The following is a 17,014-nucleotide window of genomic DNA, read 5'->3' as shown; positions in this document are numbered from 1 at the left end:
ATGGTGTGAGAAATGCATGCAGAAGAACTGCAGTTTCTGAGAGCGCTTTAAGACATTAAGCAGGACAGGAAAGGGACTAGGGAAGAGACAATGGTCCTATGGTAACCTTCACCATCTACACACAAGCAATGTGTAATGTCTGGACACAAGGAAGAAACCCACTAAGTCTTCTCGACATGACACAATGCGAGGTCTGATGTTCTCTGAGTGGAAAATAACTTTGATGTAGTGGCCCCAATGTAAATACACTGTCACAACCGAGTCTTTGTTGTGGGCATGGCAAAAGCAGCATCAATAGAAGAAGAAAGAAGAACCAGCCCGGACAGGGAGACTGGAGGATTAGTGTTTTTGCAAGTGAATTGTCTGTGAAGAATGCCACTTATATCTAAACGATCCGGGCGGAGGTTTACAACACTGGAAGTGAAAATTAGAATTTGTACTCTGCAAAGGCTCAGAGGGCAAACCACAACTATACAGAAAGTCAAATGATTTCAGGAGAAACTTTTGTTCCTCAGTTCCAGTCTGCGAGTGTAGCAGGATGCCATGTGTTAATGGTGTTGACCAGAAGGAAAAAAAACAACAACAACAATAGAGAGGTGGGTTTCCTGAGGAAAATCAAAAGTGGAAAGTTGTCCAAGATAATACAATCTGATTTGCCATGTTTGTTTTGACTTATGTTTAGAAAACATATCTCATATCAACGAATACTTGAAAATGAAAATGTTTGATCAGGAAAAAAAAAATCGTGAGGTTTAAGTGTTATATTCAAACAAATTCAAAGTTTTATGTGGGAATGATTTTTATTGGAACAATACTTGTAAAAAATTAAAGGAAATATACAGGATTGTATACATATATAAGAAATGAAGCCGCTGAAAAATGTTCACAGGAATTTTGGCACACTCACAGTGCTATCCTAAGCAGCAACTTTGCATTCTAAAGAAGAGTCTCTAAAACAGGCTTTCTCAACTTTTTTTATGGTTCAGAAACTCTTGAAACATTCTTCAGGTTTTGAGAAACCCCAGAAGTGGAACAATCGTGCAGAAGGTAGTGGGGAAGCATACCTATGTACGCGCCCACCCGGGGCCCCTCCCCTCCCCCTCCAGGCTCATCATTGGCCATTTTGGTATGGAGGGCAAGGCAGCATGACCATGTATGGTCATATTACCCAATCGGTAATTGGCACATTTTTAAACTATCTTAAAAATTAATTAACTCTCACGCATTCAGGAAACTCTTCAAGAAACCCCGGCTGAGAAAGCCTGTTCTAAAGAGACAGAAATACAGCGTTGGCATTGCAGGATACTAGACCCCTACCTCTTAACTTGTGGCTGATAGCAGAAAATAATCCAGAACACGTTAAGGATGGATTAAAGCAGGAGAGGAAAAGCACTGAGATCCCACAGCTTGAGACCTGGACCAGCTATGTAAAATCCTATAAACACTGCGGCTGAATGGGGTGCCTGCCCCACCACCCTTTTAGAGCACTACATACATTTTATACACACTCTACATTTGAGACATTGCCAAAACCCTGGTGATACGAAATAATCATTCTCAGCTTGCTCAAAGGAGTTGATATGTGTTAGCCGACTCGCAAGGCTTATTTTATAATCCAAAGTTTCTATTTGTTTACAGAACACCTAAATGAGCATTTCATTAAAGCAGAGAGGGAGAGGGAGAGGGAGAGGGAGAGGGAGAGGGAGAGGGAGAGGGAGAGGGAGACGGAGAGGGAGAGGGAGAGGGAGAGGGAGAGCACGTGCGTCTTTTGGTTAAGTAAAGATTTACGTTCACAATCGATCTTACTTGGTAAAGCGGATTTCCAGGTGAGACGTTAAGTATTCTCGTGGGGTGAAAGTGTGCTCCCATACAATCATGTTCGGAACGTAATTGATTGAGAAGCAAAGCTCGGAAAGTGCAGTGTGCAATTTGTCCAGACTTGCAAAGAAACAAAAACAAGGTAATGTCAGAACAGTTGCAGACCTATTCTCCCTTTATTCCCCCTCCCCCATTCCTACCAACAGGCTAGCAAGTTGCATCCAACACACAGTGCCTGCAGCGAGGGGCTTTTCAAGGCAAGTGAGAAGCAGAGGTGGCCTGCCGTTGCCTTCCTTTGCAGAGCCGTCTTTGGGAGCCTCCCATCCAAGTACTGAGCCTGCCTCCCTTACGAGACCTGACAGGATTGGGCTATACTGTGCTGCTGCCTTCCTGCCCTTCTCCAATCTTAAGTATTTTTTAAATAATCTGTTAAATTATGGTTATAAGTTTTGCTATTTTTCCTTCAACAGCTTTTTAACATGTGGAATGGGAGCTGAGAAATGTCACAAGAAGATTGGCTGGTTACACAGAACAGAAGATTAGTGCATACATTCCCATAGAAGCACTTACACACAAATGATTCTAAGGGCTACATTTTACACCATCAACTTAAGAAGTCAGAATACCTGTTTTGTAGTCCTAGATTTATTTATTTAGATCTATATACTGCCCTCTCTTGTGGCTCAGGGCAGTTTACAGAGAATGTACTGTCTCTCCAAGCACTGACTGAATGCACAGAGGAGACTAGACACGAGCATGCTAGGTGTGGCAGTGTCTATGCACATACTCCCTTCCCACAGTCAGGGAGAATGTTTTCTGAGTGCTGCTGATCATGGGGAGGGAATTTAAGTGCAGACACTTCGTCTGCACTGAGGCACGATGCTCCTGAATCAGTGATCACATGGAGGCAGGGGGCAGGGCCAGCACATCTGTGCACATTCTGCCTCCCGGTGAATTCAGTCCACGCACAAAGAGGGCTATGTTAACAGTGTAAGTGAAATTCAAAAACTGTACGTAAAAGTGAGAGATTAGGACATGCAGAGTAAAGGACTGCTGATAAGAAACACAGCTTACTTGGTCACCACCAGCCTGTTTTTTCTCATGCTTTCCACGCCTGGTTTTTCCCTTTCTGGTTCTCCTTTCTTACCCGTCTGCTTTTTGGACTTTTTGTTGACCGCTTGACTGATAGTTTTGGCACAATGCTTTGGCAGTAACTTAAGAGAAGGGGGAAAAAATAAACAGTCAATAGCAAAACAAATTCAGGTGGGCAGCCGTGTTGGTCTGGCGCAGGAGAATGAAGTTTGAATTCAGTGGCACCTTTAAGACCAACAAAAGTTTTATCTGTTCCACTATATATTTCTGGCAAGGCCTTGGAGGAGGAGCATGTCTTATGGCTTAAGTGCCACACAGGGCAGCTTTCCCGCCCCTGAGTGCCTCCTCCTCCAACTGGCTTGCCTGTCTGTCCAGTGGCCAGCCAATCGCCTTCTGTCCCCCACCCCTGACCACCCCCCTCCTCCTTCCACTTCCCTCTGAGGCTCGGAGGCTGCTGATCCCTGCTGCATGAGAGCTGCCCCTGCCAGTCAGTTCCCTAACAGCTGCCTGCAGCCTTTCCAGGTCCTGGGGAGAGGGGGAGGCCATCTGCAGAATTCTTCCACTCCACCCCCCTAATCTAGCACCCGTTGTATTCTTGAATGCAATGGGCTTGGCCCCTAATTCTAAGTATATGCTTTCGTCATAAACTTCTTCAGATACTTCCATTTCAATGGATCAGTCTTAAAAGGATCACTATTCTTAACTGCTTTAATCGTATCTAAGTTTCTTATGCATGCAACTAGCCCTTCCTGGAAATTAACACCCACCCTCTCTCTACCTATATGTAATGGTTGAGGAAAATTTGTCTGATTGTATCTGAGAAAGGGTGCATGCACACAAAAGCTGTGCATGCGCACCTTGGTCTTAGAGGTGCCACTGGACTCAATCTTTGTCCTCCTGCTTCAGACCAACATGGCGACCCACCTGAATCTCTGTTCGGTAGCAAAGCAATTACAGTTCATTTAAACTAACCACCACTGCAGAAATCACATTTCGTGCAGGAACCCTCACTTTCAATTTAGAATCCTCCCTTTCCAATATTTTATGCGCTTGCAAAACAGTTTCATTAACAAAGTGGACCTGCTGTTAATGGAGATCTAAAAGAGCTCCAGGAGCGCTTACTGGTAAAATCAAAGTGAAGAACAGAAAATATCTGATGAAAGAAATGGCTAACAAAACTTTATTAGACAATCAGGGGAAAGGGTTTTTAAGACTGTTAACTAATATTTGATTGTATTTTATATTATTGTGAGCCATTGTGAGCCAGCTGGTGCTGGAAGTGGCAACATATAAGTAGAGCAAATTAAATCAATCAACCAACAAGAACTCCATTCGTCAAGAGACGGAAACTGAATTCTCACCTGGTCACTTAGAGTACACTGCTCTGTGCAAATGTCCGTGATGAGATTCCGAGCTTGCTTAGCCATTTCATCCAAGAACATGTTGCAGAGAGAAAGACTGCGGTCGCCAATATGGTGTCTCTGCCAAGATAAATACATGAGCTGTTTTTATTGGTTATCACAGTGATTAAAATGCTAATGTTAATGACTTTACAACTAAAAGTGCAACAGCTAACTGAAGCTGAGGTCAGCCAGCTTTTCCACTAGTAGAAAAGGGAGGAAGAGTCCCCTTTAACGGTCCAAAAAGGCTATGTTGGAGAACATGGGACCTGCTTGAAGAAAAGCCATGTAAGACAATGGCTGCAATATTATCCTTATCTATTGTTCCTCTTAATATTTGTGAAACAGCCCTAGGGATGTAGAGTGTCCTGGCTGTCCAAGTTGGATTAGGGCCAATCAGGGTGCGGCCAGCTTGGCCCTGCACCTACATCTCTCTCCCTCCCTCCCTGGATGTTAGCCACTTTGTTCTCAGACGCTGCAAGAGCCAGTGTGTGAGAGAGACACAGAGAGCCCTGCCAAAACACCAACCAGATCTGATTACCCTGCTATGGCTCCTGCTGGGGGGGGGGGGGGGAGAGAGAGAGAGAGATCTGCGCCTGCCAGTGTCCCCTGGGTCCTAGCACCCATTGCATTTCTGGTTGCAATGGGCTTTCTTGCTAGTTGTTATAATAATATTATTTATTTAATTTGTGTAACTGCCCCCCCCATGTGGGGAGCATTAAAACATGGGCATTAAAACCTTAAAAACAATAAATATATCAGAATATTAATATCTCAACAGTTTTCCAATACACCTGCCAGAGGACATTCTCCATGGGGGGTTGTCTGGAGGAGGCCCATTTGATTTTACTAAGGAGACAGAGCAGAAAAGCTGGTGAAATCCAACTCTAACCATGCAAATCACACTGCCAAACGCACAAGCACTGAACACATTCGCTGTGAAGACATAGAGAAGCCCGATTCATCATATTTCACAACTTAATAAGATGGGGGAAGAAATTTGATTATTTAAAACTCGAAAAAGAACTTCCTCAGCAGACGGACACTTTACCTTACTATTATTTACTAAAGAGAGACTGAATCAGTAATACTCTAAATTTAACACTGAAGAGCCTAGCAATTTATAAGCTAAATATACCTCCCATGGGAGACTGACAAGTGTTTCCAGAGGTCTGCTGATCCCTGAGGAAGAGGAAAAGCTGCCACTTCATCTGGCCCATTTCTGCTGGTGCTAGAATGAATCTACCCCTTAGCAATTTGAGGACTTCCTCTTCATTACTGTCTCCTTAAATAAATAAAGGTACTTCTCAGGTAGCTTAACCGAGACAGGGAATTTCATGCTCTTCCACTGGCCCCATATTAGAAAACAATCATGCAGCTTCCCCATTCCTGTGCAAGCGTTACAGTAAGACGCAAAATTACCTCCTCCGGGCACAGCTCGTGGGTGCAGCTCATAAAGTGGGTACACAGCAGCGGGAATGCAATCGAGTATCTGGACTGAGAGGGTAGTTCCAAGCACTGCTGAAACATCTTCTCAAAAGCACGGCTATAAAAACTGGCCAGAGATACAAATCACAGCTTTTAATCCGAAGCAACGAATAATCACAGATCAATATATGCACGACAATTCTAATATCTATGGTAGGGGTGGCCAAACAGTAGCTCTCCAAATGTCCATGGACGTATTCCCAAAATCATCTCAAAGACAAGCAACACTTCTTTCTACAGATAATGCAGATCTGACTTGTCCAACCCAAATACATCCCAGAATGGATTATGGTGACTCTTCCTTGTTAGTAACAACAACAAAACCCAGCAAAAAATGAAAAGGTTAAAGGATCAAATTAAATTATATACCAAAATATTGAAAGGTCAGATGTTTCCACCAACATCTCTACCAAGGAATCTACCATTTTTGTGTGGAAAATGATTGTGTTCATCATCTTTCCAAGTTCTCTGTGGTCGGCAAGGCCCAGCGAAGCCTTGGACACGCTCGTGTAGGCCTGTGGGAATACAAGGAAGTACTAATTAATTATTGTGAGCACATCTTAATTCTTGCATGAAAACTGCACCATTAAAGTAATAGTCATATTCTAGCATTAGTATTCAAATAGTCTGAGTAGGAAAGAGCAAAATAAATACTGAAATTCTGCAACCCATGTAAAAGAGGAAATTGTTGTGTATATGTACATAAAATAGTTCATGGAAAGTGCTTTTTGTAAAGGTAACATATTGGGGACTCTACCATTGTGCATAGTATGTATTGTCTGTAGTGGTTAGGAGTGCGAACTTCTAATCTGTTGAGCCGGGTTTGATTCTGCGCTCCCCCACATGCAGCCAGCTGGGTGACCTTGAGCTCGCCAGGGCACTGATAAAGCTGTTCTGACCGAGCAGGAATATCAGGGCTCTCTCAGCCTCACCCACCTCACAGGGTGTCTGTTGTGGGGAGAGGAAAGGGAAGGCGATTGGAAGCCGCTTTGAGCCTCCTTTGGATAGAGGAAAGTGGCATATAAGACCACCACCACCACCACTACCAACAACAACTCTTCCTCCTCCTCTTCCTCTTCTGTAAGCATTGTTGTGTGCTCACTGCATTGTTTTCTATTTTCTGCACTGTGATTTGTATAACATATTATCATCCCTAATAATTTAGATGTTTTATTCTATTCACTGCATTAACTAGCCCTGCATAATCCTCCTTCAGGTCTGGTGAGAAAGGTGGACTGAATAATACTGTCCATCAAAACTGCGTGGCATCCATCACTTCTATAAAACTACTGATTGTAAATTTCCACATTCTGCCATAAAGAATTCTGGGACATGACTAGTGTCTGCTTATGCTTGAAAGGTAATCTTCTAAAGACACTCACATCAAATATAGAAGATATCTGAATATTGTGAAACTCTCCTGGCCAAGGCCATGTTGCCCTTGTTCTCTAGCGACCTCCCTTGCAGTGGAGGACTACTTGCAAGGCTGCAGGGTAGAGAGACTGCACCACCTTGTTCCCACGGCTTTCCATATCCTCTGCTCTTCCACACTACCTGAGCAAGGATACTCCATCCTTCTTGACCAGCTGCAGATTCCCCCTTAAATAGGCCATCCTTCTAAACCTCTCTCTTGGCTTTCTCCTCCTCTCTGTCTCTTCACCCAACTAACTGCCTCCGCAGGGCTTGGGGATGTTACAGGCTCCACCTAGCTGCCAAACTCTATTACTGAACCTAGAATTAGCACCCCTGCACTGCCTGTTCTGGGCATGTCTTGGCCGCTTCAGCTGCCTGCTATGTATGTCTTGTCTTGGCTAAGTCCGGGGCGGGTCCTGATGCTGGACAACAGTTGCAATGGTCCCCTGCAGTTAGGAGTGCAATAACAAATGGTTTATATTTCTTGCTGAAGGCTTCTTGCTGCTGTTTAAATATTTTCTCAGTGGCACCCAACAGGGATCAAAGCACGAGCGGGACCTAGAAACCCATGTTATTTTGCTACTACTAAGGCTCTGACCTGAAAATTGGGCTGTTGAAAAATTCAGGTTAAGTTTGCAGTCAAAGATTTCCTGGGTCCCACTGGAGGGGGGGCGGGAGGAACAACCCTAAACCCAGCATGACATAAAAGAGAAAGAGTGTTTTTTCAACCCTGTCTGCCCTTAGAAGTTCTTTGAACCAATGAGGAAAACCAGGCCTTTTACGCTATCTCAAAAAGTAGCTTCCAAGAAAAATGACCAGCTTTGTGTCTAACAATGTAACCTTTTTTGTAAAAGGTTTCTCTCAGTTGTATAATGCAGAGCTGCAGAACAGGACATGACCTTCTGAACTCTGCCCTGGCGACACAGCTCTGTTATTACAGACTCCTTAGTCTACCCTTATCACTCCAAACTGCATTTCCAAGACAGCAGGATATTATTCTGTTGATCCTGATCTAAACAACAGAAACTCAATGACACTGTCTTAAATTTACCTAATACTTTGGGACTTCCAGAAGACATACCATGTGCCATTGCTACTCTAGCAGAGGAATTATTGTTATTTTAAGTTCTGCTTGAGAACAAAAAAAAAAATTCATTTCTTCCTCTTTTTGTTTCTTCACACAAAGTGGGGCAAAAACAGCTCACAGCATTTATTTCTGCCATTTCTCCCATGTCAGCCGATATAAAAATTCTCCCTCACAACCAAAATTCTGCTTTCTAGGATCTAGAAACTGTAAAGCCCTATTTAAACCAAATGGATAATGTCTTGCCATCCTGTTGCATCTTATCACCACTGTCCTTTTTATCTGCGGTTATGTTAAATAATCAAACATATTTTGCTTTCTGGTTTTTGACCGTATTAATAAATCTGATCTGATTCTCCCTCACAATATGCTTGATTTTTAACCAGAAAGGCTTCGTTCAGGTGCCATTTCAAAGTCATGCAATCATAGAAGCATACAGCTGGAAGGGGCCATGCAGGCCATCTAGTCCAACCTCCTGTTCAATCCAGGATGAGCTTAAAGCATCCATGGTAAGTATCTGTCCAGCTGCTGCTTGAAGACTGACAGTGAAGGGGAGCTCACCACCTCCCTAGGCAGCCTAGACCCAAACATATAACTGGATCTAAGTTTGAGCAAAGAGGTTCAGATCTAAAAAACAATACTCAGTGCATGAAGCTTTGAATGAATGAATTTAGCTCAAAATCACTTTCAAGCCACAAAAGTTCCCAAAACATAGCTGTCAGCCATCCCTTGGAACAGCCCTGATAGAGCTGTTCTGACTGAGCAGGAATATCAGGGCTCTCTCCACCTCACCTACCACACAGGGTGTCTGTTGTGGGGAGAGGAAAGGGAAGGCGAATGTAAGCCGCTTCGAGACTCCTTCAGGTAGAAAAAGCGGCATATAAGAATCAACTCTTCATCTTCTCCCTTATGGTCAGGTGTGCCGAAAGAAAATTCTTACCTGCAATCGAAACCAATCGAGCCTCATTCCTCGGAAGTCGAATACCTCCCCATCTTCAACTGCACAGTGGAGGAAAACAAAATACAGAACTATCATAACCTGTCTTTATGTGGTCATCATAACAAACACTTCATTCCGCCTTTATTTATTGCCAAGAACTTTCCTTTTAACCTTCTCGATAACTCTGAACATGTTTTGCAGGCTCTATGGAACTCACTAAGCTCCGACAGGGCCCTGATATTTTCTGGGAGCTCCTTCCTCCTGGAAGGAGCCCGCTGAAAATGCCCTGGCTCTGGTTGAGGCCAGCCACATTTCTCTGGAGCTGGGGACCACTAGACTGTTTGTATTGGCTGTGCACAAGGCTCTTTGGGAGACATATTCAGAGGTACACAGAGCCCATAGGTGTGCAGAGCCCATGTTGCGTATGGCCTTAAAGGTTTAAACCCTGCAATTTCACACAAAACATTGACAGCTCGGTTCCTACCAAGAGTCAATCACTTTACTGGACAAGAACAAATGCAGAAAAATGGGATTGTGACATAAGAAGAGCCCTGTTGCACCAGACCAGTGCACCATCTAGTCCAGCATCCTGCTTCATACAGTGGACAACTAGGTGCCCTGGAAGGCCCTGGTGTTGCCTCCTAACACTGATATTCTGAGGCTTATTGCCTCTGAATAGGGAGGCTCCCTTCAGTCACCATGACAGCAAGGAGAGCCCTGCCATAGTTTGAGGTGTTATCTGTCTTTGTGTTAACAACAGAGATAATTAAACACGAGTGGCCTTTTTTTACACCTTCATGAGCCTGAGTGTCAGGCATCAAGTGAGCTAGGTTGGGGAGGAGGGGTAGGGTGCAGGGAGAAAGAATCTTATCCATATTAGATCTGGATCTGGATTTTATCCAGCCTATCTAGACTATTTGACAGTTTCAAAATATAGAAGAGCCTTTATGTTGGAGCATAAAGTTTATACATTATTCCCATAGCAGAACTGCATGGACGCTATGAAAAGGTCCCATTGGCTGAAACTTGTTGTAGTTGTGATACAGAATGCATAGACTCCTTACACCATTGTTTATTGGATTGTTCAAAATTCTATGAATGCAGAGTAATCCTTCTGGGGGGAAGGGGCTGTAAAATTACCACGGCTGTTGCAAAATATTTCTATCATGTAATGAAATTTAACGGATAGCCATAACTGGTTGCGATGAGGTCAGGCTGCATCTGTTTTTATATATAGAACCTGGGGATTGTGCTAGTGTTGTACTGGTTTTGGTAGCTCTATTTAGTATTGCTGTTGTGTCTGCTGAAGTCCAAGATCAGTTATTGTATTATGGTTATACCTGTGTACTCTTGATTGTCAATGCTCGAGACTTTAGTCAGAAGAGCATCTGTTCCACATAATATATTTTTGGTAAGGCTTTGGAGGAGGAGTTGGTCTCATGGCTTAAGTGCAACACCCACCCCCAACCAACCACCCCTCCTCCCTCCAGCTCCCTCCAAGGCTCTGAGGCTGCGGATCCCTGCCGCATGAGAGCTGCCCCTGCTGGTGAGTTCCATAAAAGCTGCCTGCAGCCTTTCCAGGCTCTGGGGGAAAAGGGAGGCCATCTGCAGAGTTCTTCCACCCCCCCCCCCCAAATCTAGCACCCATTGTATTCCTGAATGCAACAGGCTTGGCCCCTAGTCTGTAAACTGCATTCCGCGGTATAAATAAAAGGCTAAGGGGGGTGGGGGTGGGATCAGTCCGGGGGCAAGGAGCCAATCGGAAGGCATGGCCTGCTCCGAGGGCCATGCCGAAGCCGGGGACTCGCGGAGGAGGGGGGCAGGAGGGGGAGGCTTCGGCGGGAGGGGCCTGTCCTTATGGAAGGGCTTTGAAGCCTAGTAAATAAATAAATGGAATAGTATTGAAAAACTGGTTCCTGGTGTCGGACTGGATATTAAGTCCCTCCAATTATGACTTGTTAGTAGTTTGAAAGCCAGTAAGGTAGAAAACGTTACATTTGGTGCAGTTCCCAATGCGTGATAAAAACAAACTCACACACACAAACCCAAGTTACCTTGCTTGACACTTAAGGAAGTCATCGTGTTTACAAAAGAGGACATGATGATAGACTCATCTTCAGGGCACACTGAAAGATTCTGAAAATTAAAACCAGAAATATAGAGATGTAAATAAAAACAAATTATGCGATAGCAGTAATTTCATTACCTACCAAAGCATTACTAAAGCCCATTATGCACGGAGTGGAAGGTCCGCGTTTGGGATGGAATGGCGGCAGCTAAAATCACCAATTACGCACGCTGCAGGCAGCTACCGGGCGCAGAGTCAATGTATGCCACCAAAAAAGCTGGAGCTTCCCGGGCTACCAGGGCACAACCAGAAGTGGCTCCGGATTGGCAGTGTGCATAATTGGCTGCTCTGGGTTTTGCCGCCGTTGCGTTCCGTCCCGTGCGCAAGCGGTTTGCTTCGCTTCTTCCTCCTCCGCATTCTCCATGCCGCCGTTTCAGCAGCCGTGCATAATAGGCCTAAGAACCAACAGCTGAAGTGCAGAATGCACCAGCACCTAATATACCTGACAGGGGAATACTAGCAAGAATCCCTGCTAGACCACTTGCCTCCAGTTAGACAACCGTGAGTGTACCAACAGGACGATGAGCTTTTAAGGTATAATGTACAAGAAATATACAGGTTATATGCAAGAGGGGACTGGGTGATGCATGCAAGGAGGAAAGCAGCCGTACAAAAAGTGCTCACTTCTTTTAAAGGTGTCCACAGAATTTTATGAACTTCCACTTGGACAATTAAAATGCAGAAATCTCTCTTCTGAGAAGATGGCTTATCTGAGCTGCTAATTAAGGGTGGGCAAAAGAAAACCCACACAACACCCTGGTATTTTTTGAGTTTGGCTATACTGAATCCCAATATTCGTGAATCCCAATACTAGTATGGTATTCGGATTCAAGAAATATTCGGGGATGTTGGATTTTTTCGGCTCCATTTTAGCTTATGGGGACTATTATAGTAAATGGTCCCCATGGCCTATAATAGAGAATTGTTCTGGGGTTATCTAGGAGCTCTTTTTCGAGGTAGATATTCTGGGGGGGGGGGAGAGGGTTATTTTTAGGAGAGACACCAGCAGCTATGATGCAGATTTGTTGCCTCTCCTAAAAAACTCTGCTGTTTGAAAAAGATTGGACCAAGGGGTCCAATTCTATGAGCTCCCAAAGAAGATCTCCCCATCCTCCATTGTTTCCAGGGGAGGAAAAGGCATTCAAATTTGAAAGGGAATGCAGTCCCTTTACAATTTAAATACATTTTGCAAGTTGCAGTGGCAGCTTGCAGTCCTTTTAAATGCCTTCTCCAAGTGAAGAGTTCGCTTTGAGGACTTACAAAGCCCTGAGAACCCATCAAATGCACTTCAACTGCGGCTCTCTGGCAGTCCTGGAAAAATATTTGGGGGATTTTTTGGGCTTGGTCATTTCAGCAACTTAAAAAAAAAATCTGGCTGAATTAATGCCCTCCAAATATTGATAAATTATTTTCCAAGTATTTTTTTCAGCTTGGATTAGCCAAATACAAACCTTTAGTGCTAATTCATTTGTATTTAAGTGCTACAAAAAACATAGCACATGTTTAGGATCAGCTACAATATGGACCCACAGCGATTTTTCATGCTCTGGGGACTGAACTGTATACCATGTCCTGGATCCAAATGGCTGTTAACAGAAGCAGTTCAAAGATGTGGATCCTCTCTAGCTCTCCCTTAGAAGGCCATCTCACCTGCTGACTCTTGGGGGTTCTCCTTGAATAATATGGCAGGACATTAAGACCTAAGGAATGACGGATGGGACATTTTTCTCCACTACTATTTGTTTTAATGAATTTTGTTAAGACACAACGAAGGCCAAAGGTATGGGAGGAAGGCAGAAGCCTCTTTGAAATAATAATAGATACATAGTTCTCTTGTTATAATTTTCTCAAAATTTAAGACTGGTGTTAAATGTCACAAAGATGAAGCTCAGAAGCATTTTTATTCCTGTGGAATTATATATTTGCTATCGTTTAAATCTTAAGCATCTAGGCCAGGGGTAATCAAACTGCGGCCCTCCAGATGTCCATGGACTGCAATTCCCAGGAGCCCCTGCCAGCGAATGCTGGCATGGGCTTCTGGGAATTGTAGTCCATGGACATCTGGAGGGCCGCAGTTTGACTACCCCTGATCTAGGCAGACCTTCCATGAAGAAAAATGAAACCGGAGCCCCATCTACTGGCTGCTGAGAAGATATCCACTTGCTGGAACTCCTAACCATGACTATACCGGTCTTTGACTGCTCAAAGCAATTAGTATGTGGTCCCCAAATTTCTTTGGCACTAATATATTCCTATTTAGTTTTGGGGCAATCCAGTATTATAAGTCCCCAGTTCTAATGAACAGTTGAAGATTACGGGATTTTTACAGTTTTAAATATTTCTCCATTAATCTGAAAAATCAACGTAAAACACACATAATATTTTAATGACAAAACGCACACCACTCACCTGCACAAGTTCATTTAAGACAACGGCATCAAAGCCTGAAAGATACTGCACGTAATATCTTTGCATAACTGGGCCATATTTCCGTACATGTGCTCTGAGCTCTTCCATGTAGAAAATCAGCTCTGCTATGTGCCTTTAGAATAACAACAATAAAAACCAAATGAGCCTCCATAATTAAAGAAGACAATAAAAGATACCATCCAAAATTGAAAGGGACTCTGAGTCACAAATAGGAGTAACTCAGTGGGCTTCACCATTCCTCCAATGGAAAACAAATCAAAAGAAATGAAACCACTAGGCCAGGGGTAGTAAACCTGTGGACCTCCAGATGTTCATGGACTACAATTCCCATGAGCCCCTGCCAGCAAACACTGGCAGGGACTCATGGGAATTGTAGTCCATGGACATCTGGAGGACCACAGGTTGACTACCCCTGCACTAGGCTGCATGCTTTGAGATCCAACAGCACATACTGACTGACTTTCACAGCAGAAAGGCAGGGAGGTTCAGTGGACAAATCTTAATCCAGACAAGAGAGAAGCAGTCTGAGTGGATATAGTTTGCTGACATAACCTGGGAATTGTTATTTGGATTGTGTTTAGAATCATAGAGTTGGAAGGGGCCACACAGAACATCTAGTCCAACCCCCTGCTCAACGCAGGATCAGCCCAAAGCATCCTAAAGCATCCAAGAAAAGTGTGTATCCAACCTTTGCTTGAAGACTGCCAGTGAGGGGGAGCTCACCACCTCCTTAGGCAGCCTATTCCACTGCTGAACTACTCTGACTGTGAACATTTTTTTCCTGATATCTAGCCTATATCGTTGTACTTGAAGTTTAAACCCATTACTGCGTGTTCTCTCCTCTGCATCCAACGGAAACAGCATCCTGCCCTCCTCCAAGTGACAACCTTTCAAATACTGTGTTAGTGATGATGATGTCATCCGTTCAGTCGTGTCCGACTCTCGGCAATTCTATAGGAAAGTCTTCACCATGCGCCATGCGACTGTGTTAGTACAGTGTTCAAAACAAATTGAATTGGCTACCTCAGCAGCTCTAATTCTGGGATCCATTCCAAACCTGCTTTTGACATATAAGGCCCTGGCAGCTGGAGGGTTCATTGAGAAATGCCTTTCTCCCTTACTTCTTTATCTGATTTGTATAACCGCCCCTCTCAGCACAGACGTTTCGGGGCGGTTTACAACAAAATATAATATACAATAGTCTGTAAAACCAATTAACATTAAAACCACGGTAGCTGCCAGGTTGTTGGATTAAACAGCTCCCTTCTGGGTCCAGGAGGGGAGAGTTATGGAGGAGAGCCCTAGAGGCACCGAAATTATGGGCATCCTTTGCTCTGGTTAAAGCAATGGATTTCTAGCAGGCATGTGGTGCTAATTCACTTGAGCTTTTACTGAGAACCTCTCTTTTACTAGGCCTTGCAAATCACTTATTGTTAATATCAATATTAGAATTGAAGAGTTGGAAGGAACCTCCAGGGTCATCTAGTCCAATCCCCTGCACAACGCAGGAACTCACAACTGCCTGCCTAACTAAAATGACCCCAATTTCATGCCCAAGTGATCCCCCCCCCCCACACACACACATACCAAAAATCTCCAGAAACTAGCCTGACCTGGAGGAAACTCATCTACCATCCTACAGTGGCGATCAGCAATTCCCTGGGTATGCAAGGAAGGGCCACAGGAGACAAACACTGGCACATCCCTTCTTGCCCACCCACTCACAATCTGACTAAATTCATAAAATCAGCATTTCTGTCAGATGACTATCTAGCCTCTGCTTAAAAACTTCCAAAGGAGAATCCACCACCTCCCGAGGAAGCCTGTTCTATTGAGGAACCTCTGTCAGGAACTTCTCCTGGATGTTTCGCCAAAAATTCTTTTGAATTAATTTCATCTCATTGGTTCTGGTCTGCCCTTCTGGGGCAACAGAAAACAACTCTGCTCCATCTTCTATATGACAACCCTTCAAAGTATTATTGGGCATTTCTCTATTAAGATGTTTGAAGAGTTACCATTTTCTCCACTGCGGCCCCAAGAGGAAGATATACATTTTTAAAAAGAGGAATCTACTAAAGAAATCAACCACACATAATACTGAGTAAAGCATTCATGGTACGACCTTGCCACTGTCCAGAAAAGCAGCGCATCACTCTCAGACAAAGCACATAAGCCTTCATAATATAATACTCAAATTAAAATTACTGTCAAACTATCCCAGACTGTGTGGCCTTGCATTTGCAAAACGTGCAAATGTTTTTAAGCAAATAGAGATAACACAAAATTTAGCTTGCAGCTGGATGAGAAGGAAACTTTCCTTTTTCCTAATCTTTTTTTGAAATGAGAACCAGCATGGTATAGTGGTTAAGAGCAGCAGCCTCTAATATGAAGAACTGGGTTTGATTCCCCACTCCTCCACAGGCAGACAGCTGGGTGACCTTGGGCTTCTCACAGTTCTCTCAGAGCTCTGTCAGCTTCACCTACTTCACAGGGTTGTGGGGAGAGGAAGGGAAGGCGATTGAAAGCTGGTCTGAGACTCCTTCAGGTAATGAAAAGCTGGGTATAAAAACCATCTTCTAATCTAATCCCAATCATGACATGCCATAAGCAGAGATCAGAAGCAGCATACTGCAGCAAGGAGTTTGGCCTACAGCGCGATGCAAGCAATCAGAACAAGGCAATGCTAGTGCCTTTTTTCTCTCTTGTTTCTTTTCCTTAGTAGGCATATAGGTAATATAATTGTTAGTATTGGAAATATAAAATGGGGCTTTCCCCCCTTATTTTTTTTATTGGTGTATTGTTATAGGGCCAAAGCTCATATTGACCTGTCAGGATGGCTCTTAGAATGGGTCAAGTATAAATGGTTTGTAGATGTATCTGTATTAAGGATAAGGAGAAATTATGAAATCCTTTTGTAATTTTTTTTCTTTGTACATCTTTAAGGCAAAGCCCTACTTTCCTCTCCCTTCATCAGGGTATTGATACAGGGCCAAAACACATACTGTTCTATAAGAAATGTTTAATGTTAAGCATCTAACTTAAACCTAGAAATATCTGCCAGGATAGCTCTTAGATTGTATCAAGCAGTTAACGTGAGGTCTACGATCTCTCAAGTAAGTTGATTAATAATAACTTTTCTTTTGTATATCTAAACAGGCCTTTTTTTAATGTAGTGGAAATGTGGATGGCTCTTAGACTCATGGCTCTTAGAGTTTTGGGCA

At 43.6% G+C, this 17,014-nt stretch overlaps 1 protein-coding gene across 5 annotated transcripts in view; it reads right to left on the bottom strand.

The window, feature by feature from the left end:
* Window positions 1–17,014, bottom strand: part of NCKAP1 (NCK associated protein 1) — a 71,834-nt gene that overhangs the window by 11,342 nt on the left and 43,478 nt on the right. For all 5 annotated transcript variants that reach the window (XM_077319526.1, XM_077319527.1, XM_077319529.1 and 2 more), the window contains 8 exons: window positions 13,773–13,905; window positions 11,290–11,371; window positions 9,236–9,294; window positions 6,168–6,313; window positions 5,733–5,865; window positions 4,272–4,391; window positions 2,893–3,032; window positions 1,807–1,938 (listed from right to left, as the gene is read on the bottom strand). In XM_077319526.1, the coding sequence (XP_077175641.1) occupies window positions 1,807–1,938; window positions 2,893–3,032; window positions 4,272–4,391; window positions 5,733–5,865; window positions 6,168–6,313; window positions 9,236–9,294; window positions 11,290–11,371; window positions 13,773–13,905 (945 nt within the window). The remainder of the gene's footprint in view (window positions 1–1,806; window positions 1,939–2,892; window positions 3,033–4,271; window positions 4,392–5,732; window positions 5,866–6,167; window positions 6,314–9,235; window positions 9,295–11,289; window positions 11,372–13,772; window positions 13,906–17,014) is intronic.

The sequence above is a fragment of the Paroedura picta genome, chromosome 2 (genome assembly GCF_049243985.1).
Source record: "Paroedura picta isolate Pp20150507F chromosome 2, Ppicta_v3.0, whole genome shotgun sequence".
In the NCBI taxonomy this organism is placed as follows: Eukaryota; Metazoa; Chordata; class Lepidosauria; order Squamata; family Gekkonidae; genus Paroedura; species Paroedura picta.
The sequence above is the reverse complement of the archived record's forward strand: the minus strand, read 5'-3'. Positions and strand labels throughout refer to the sequence as shown.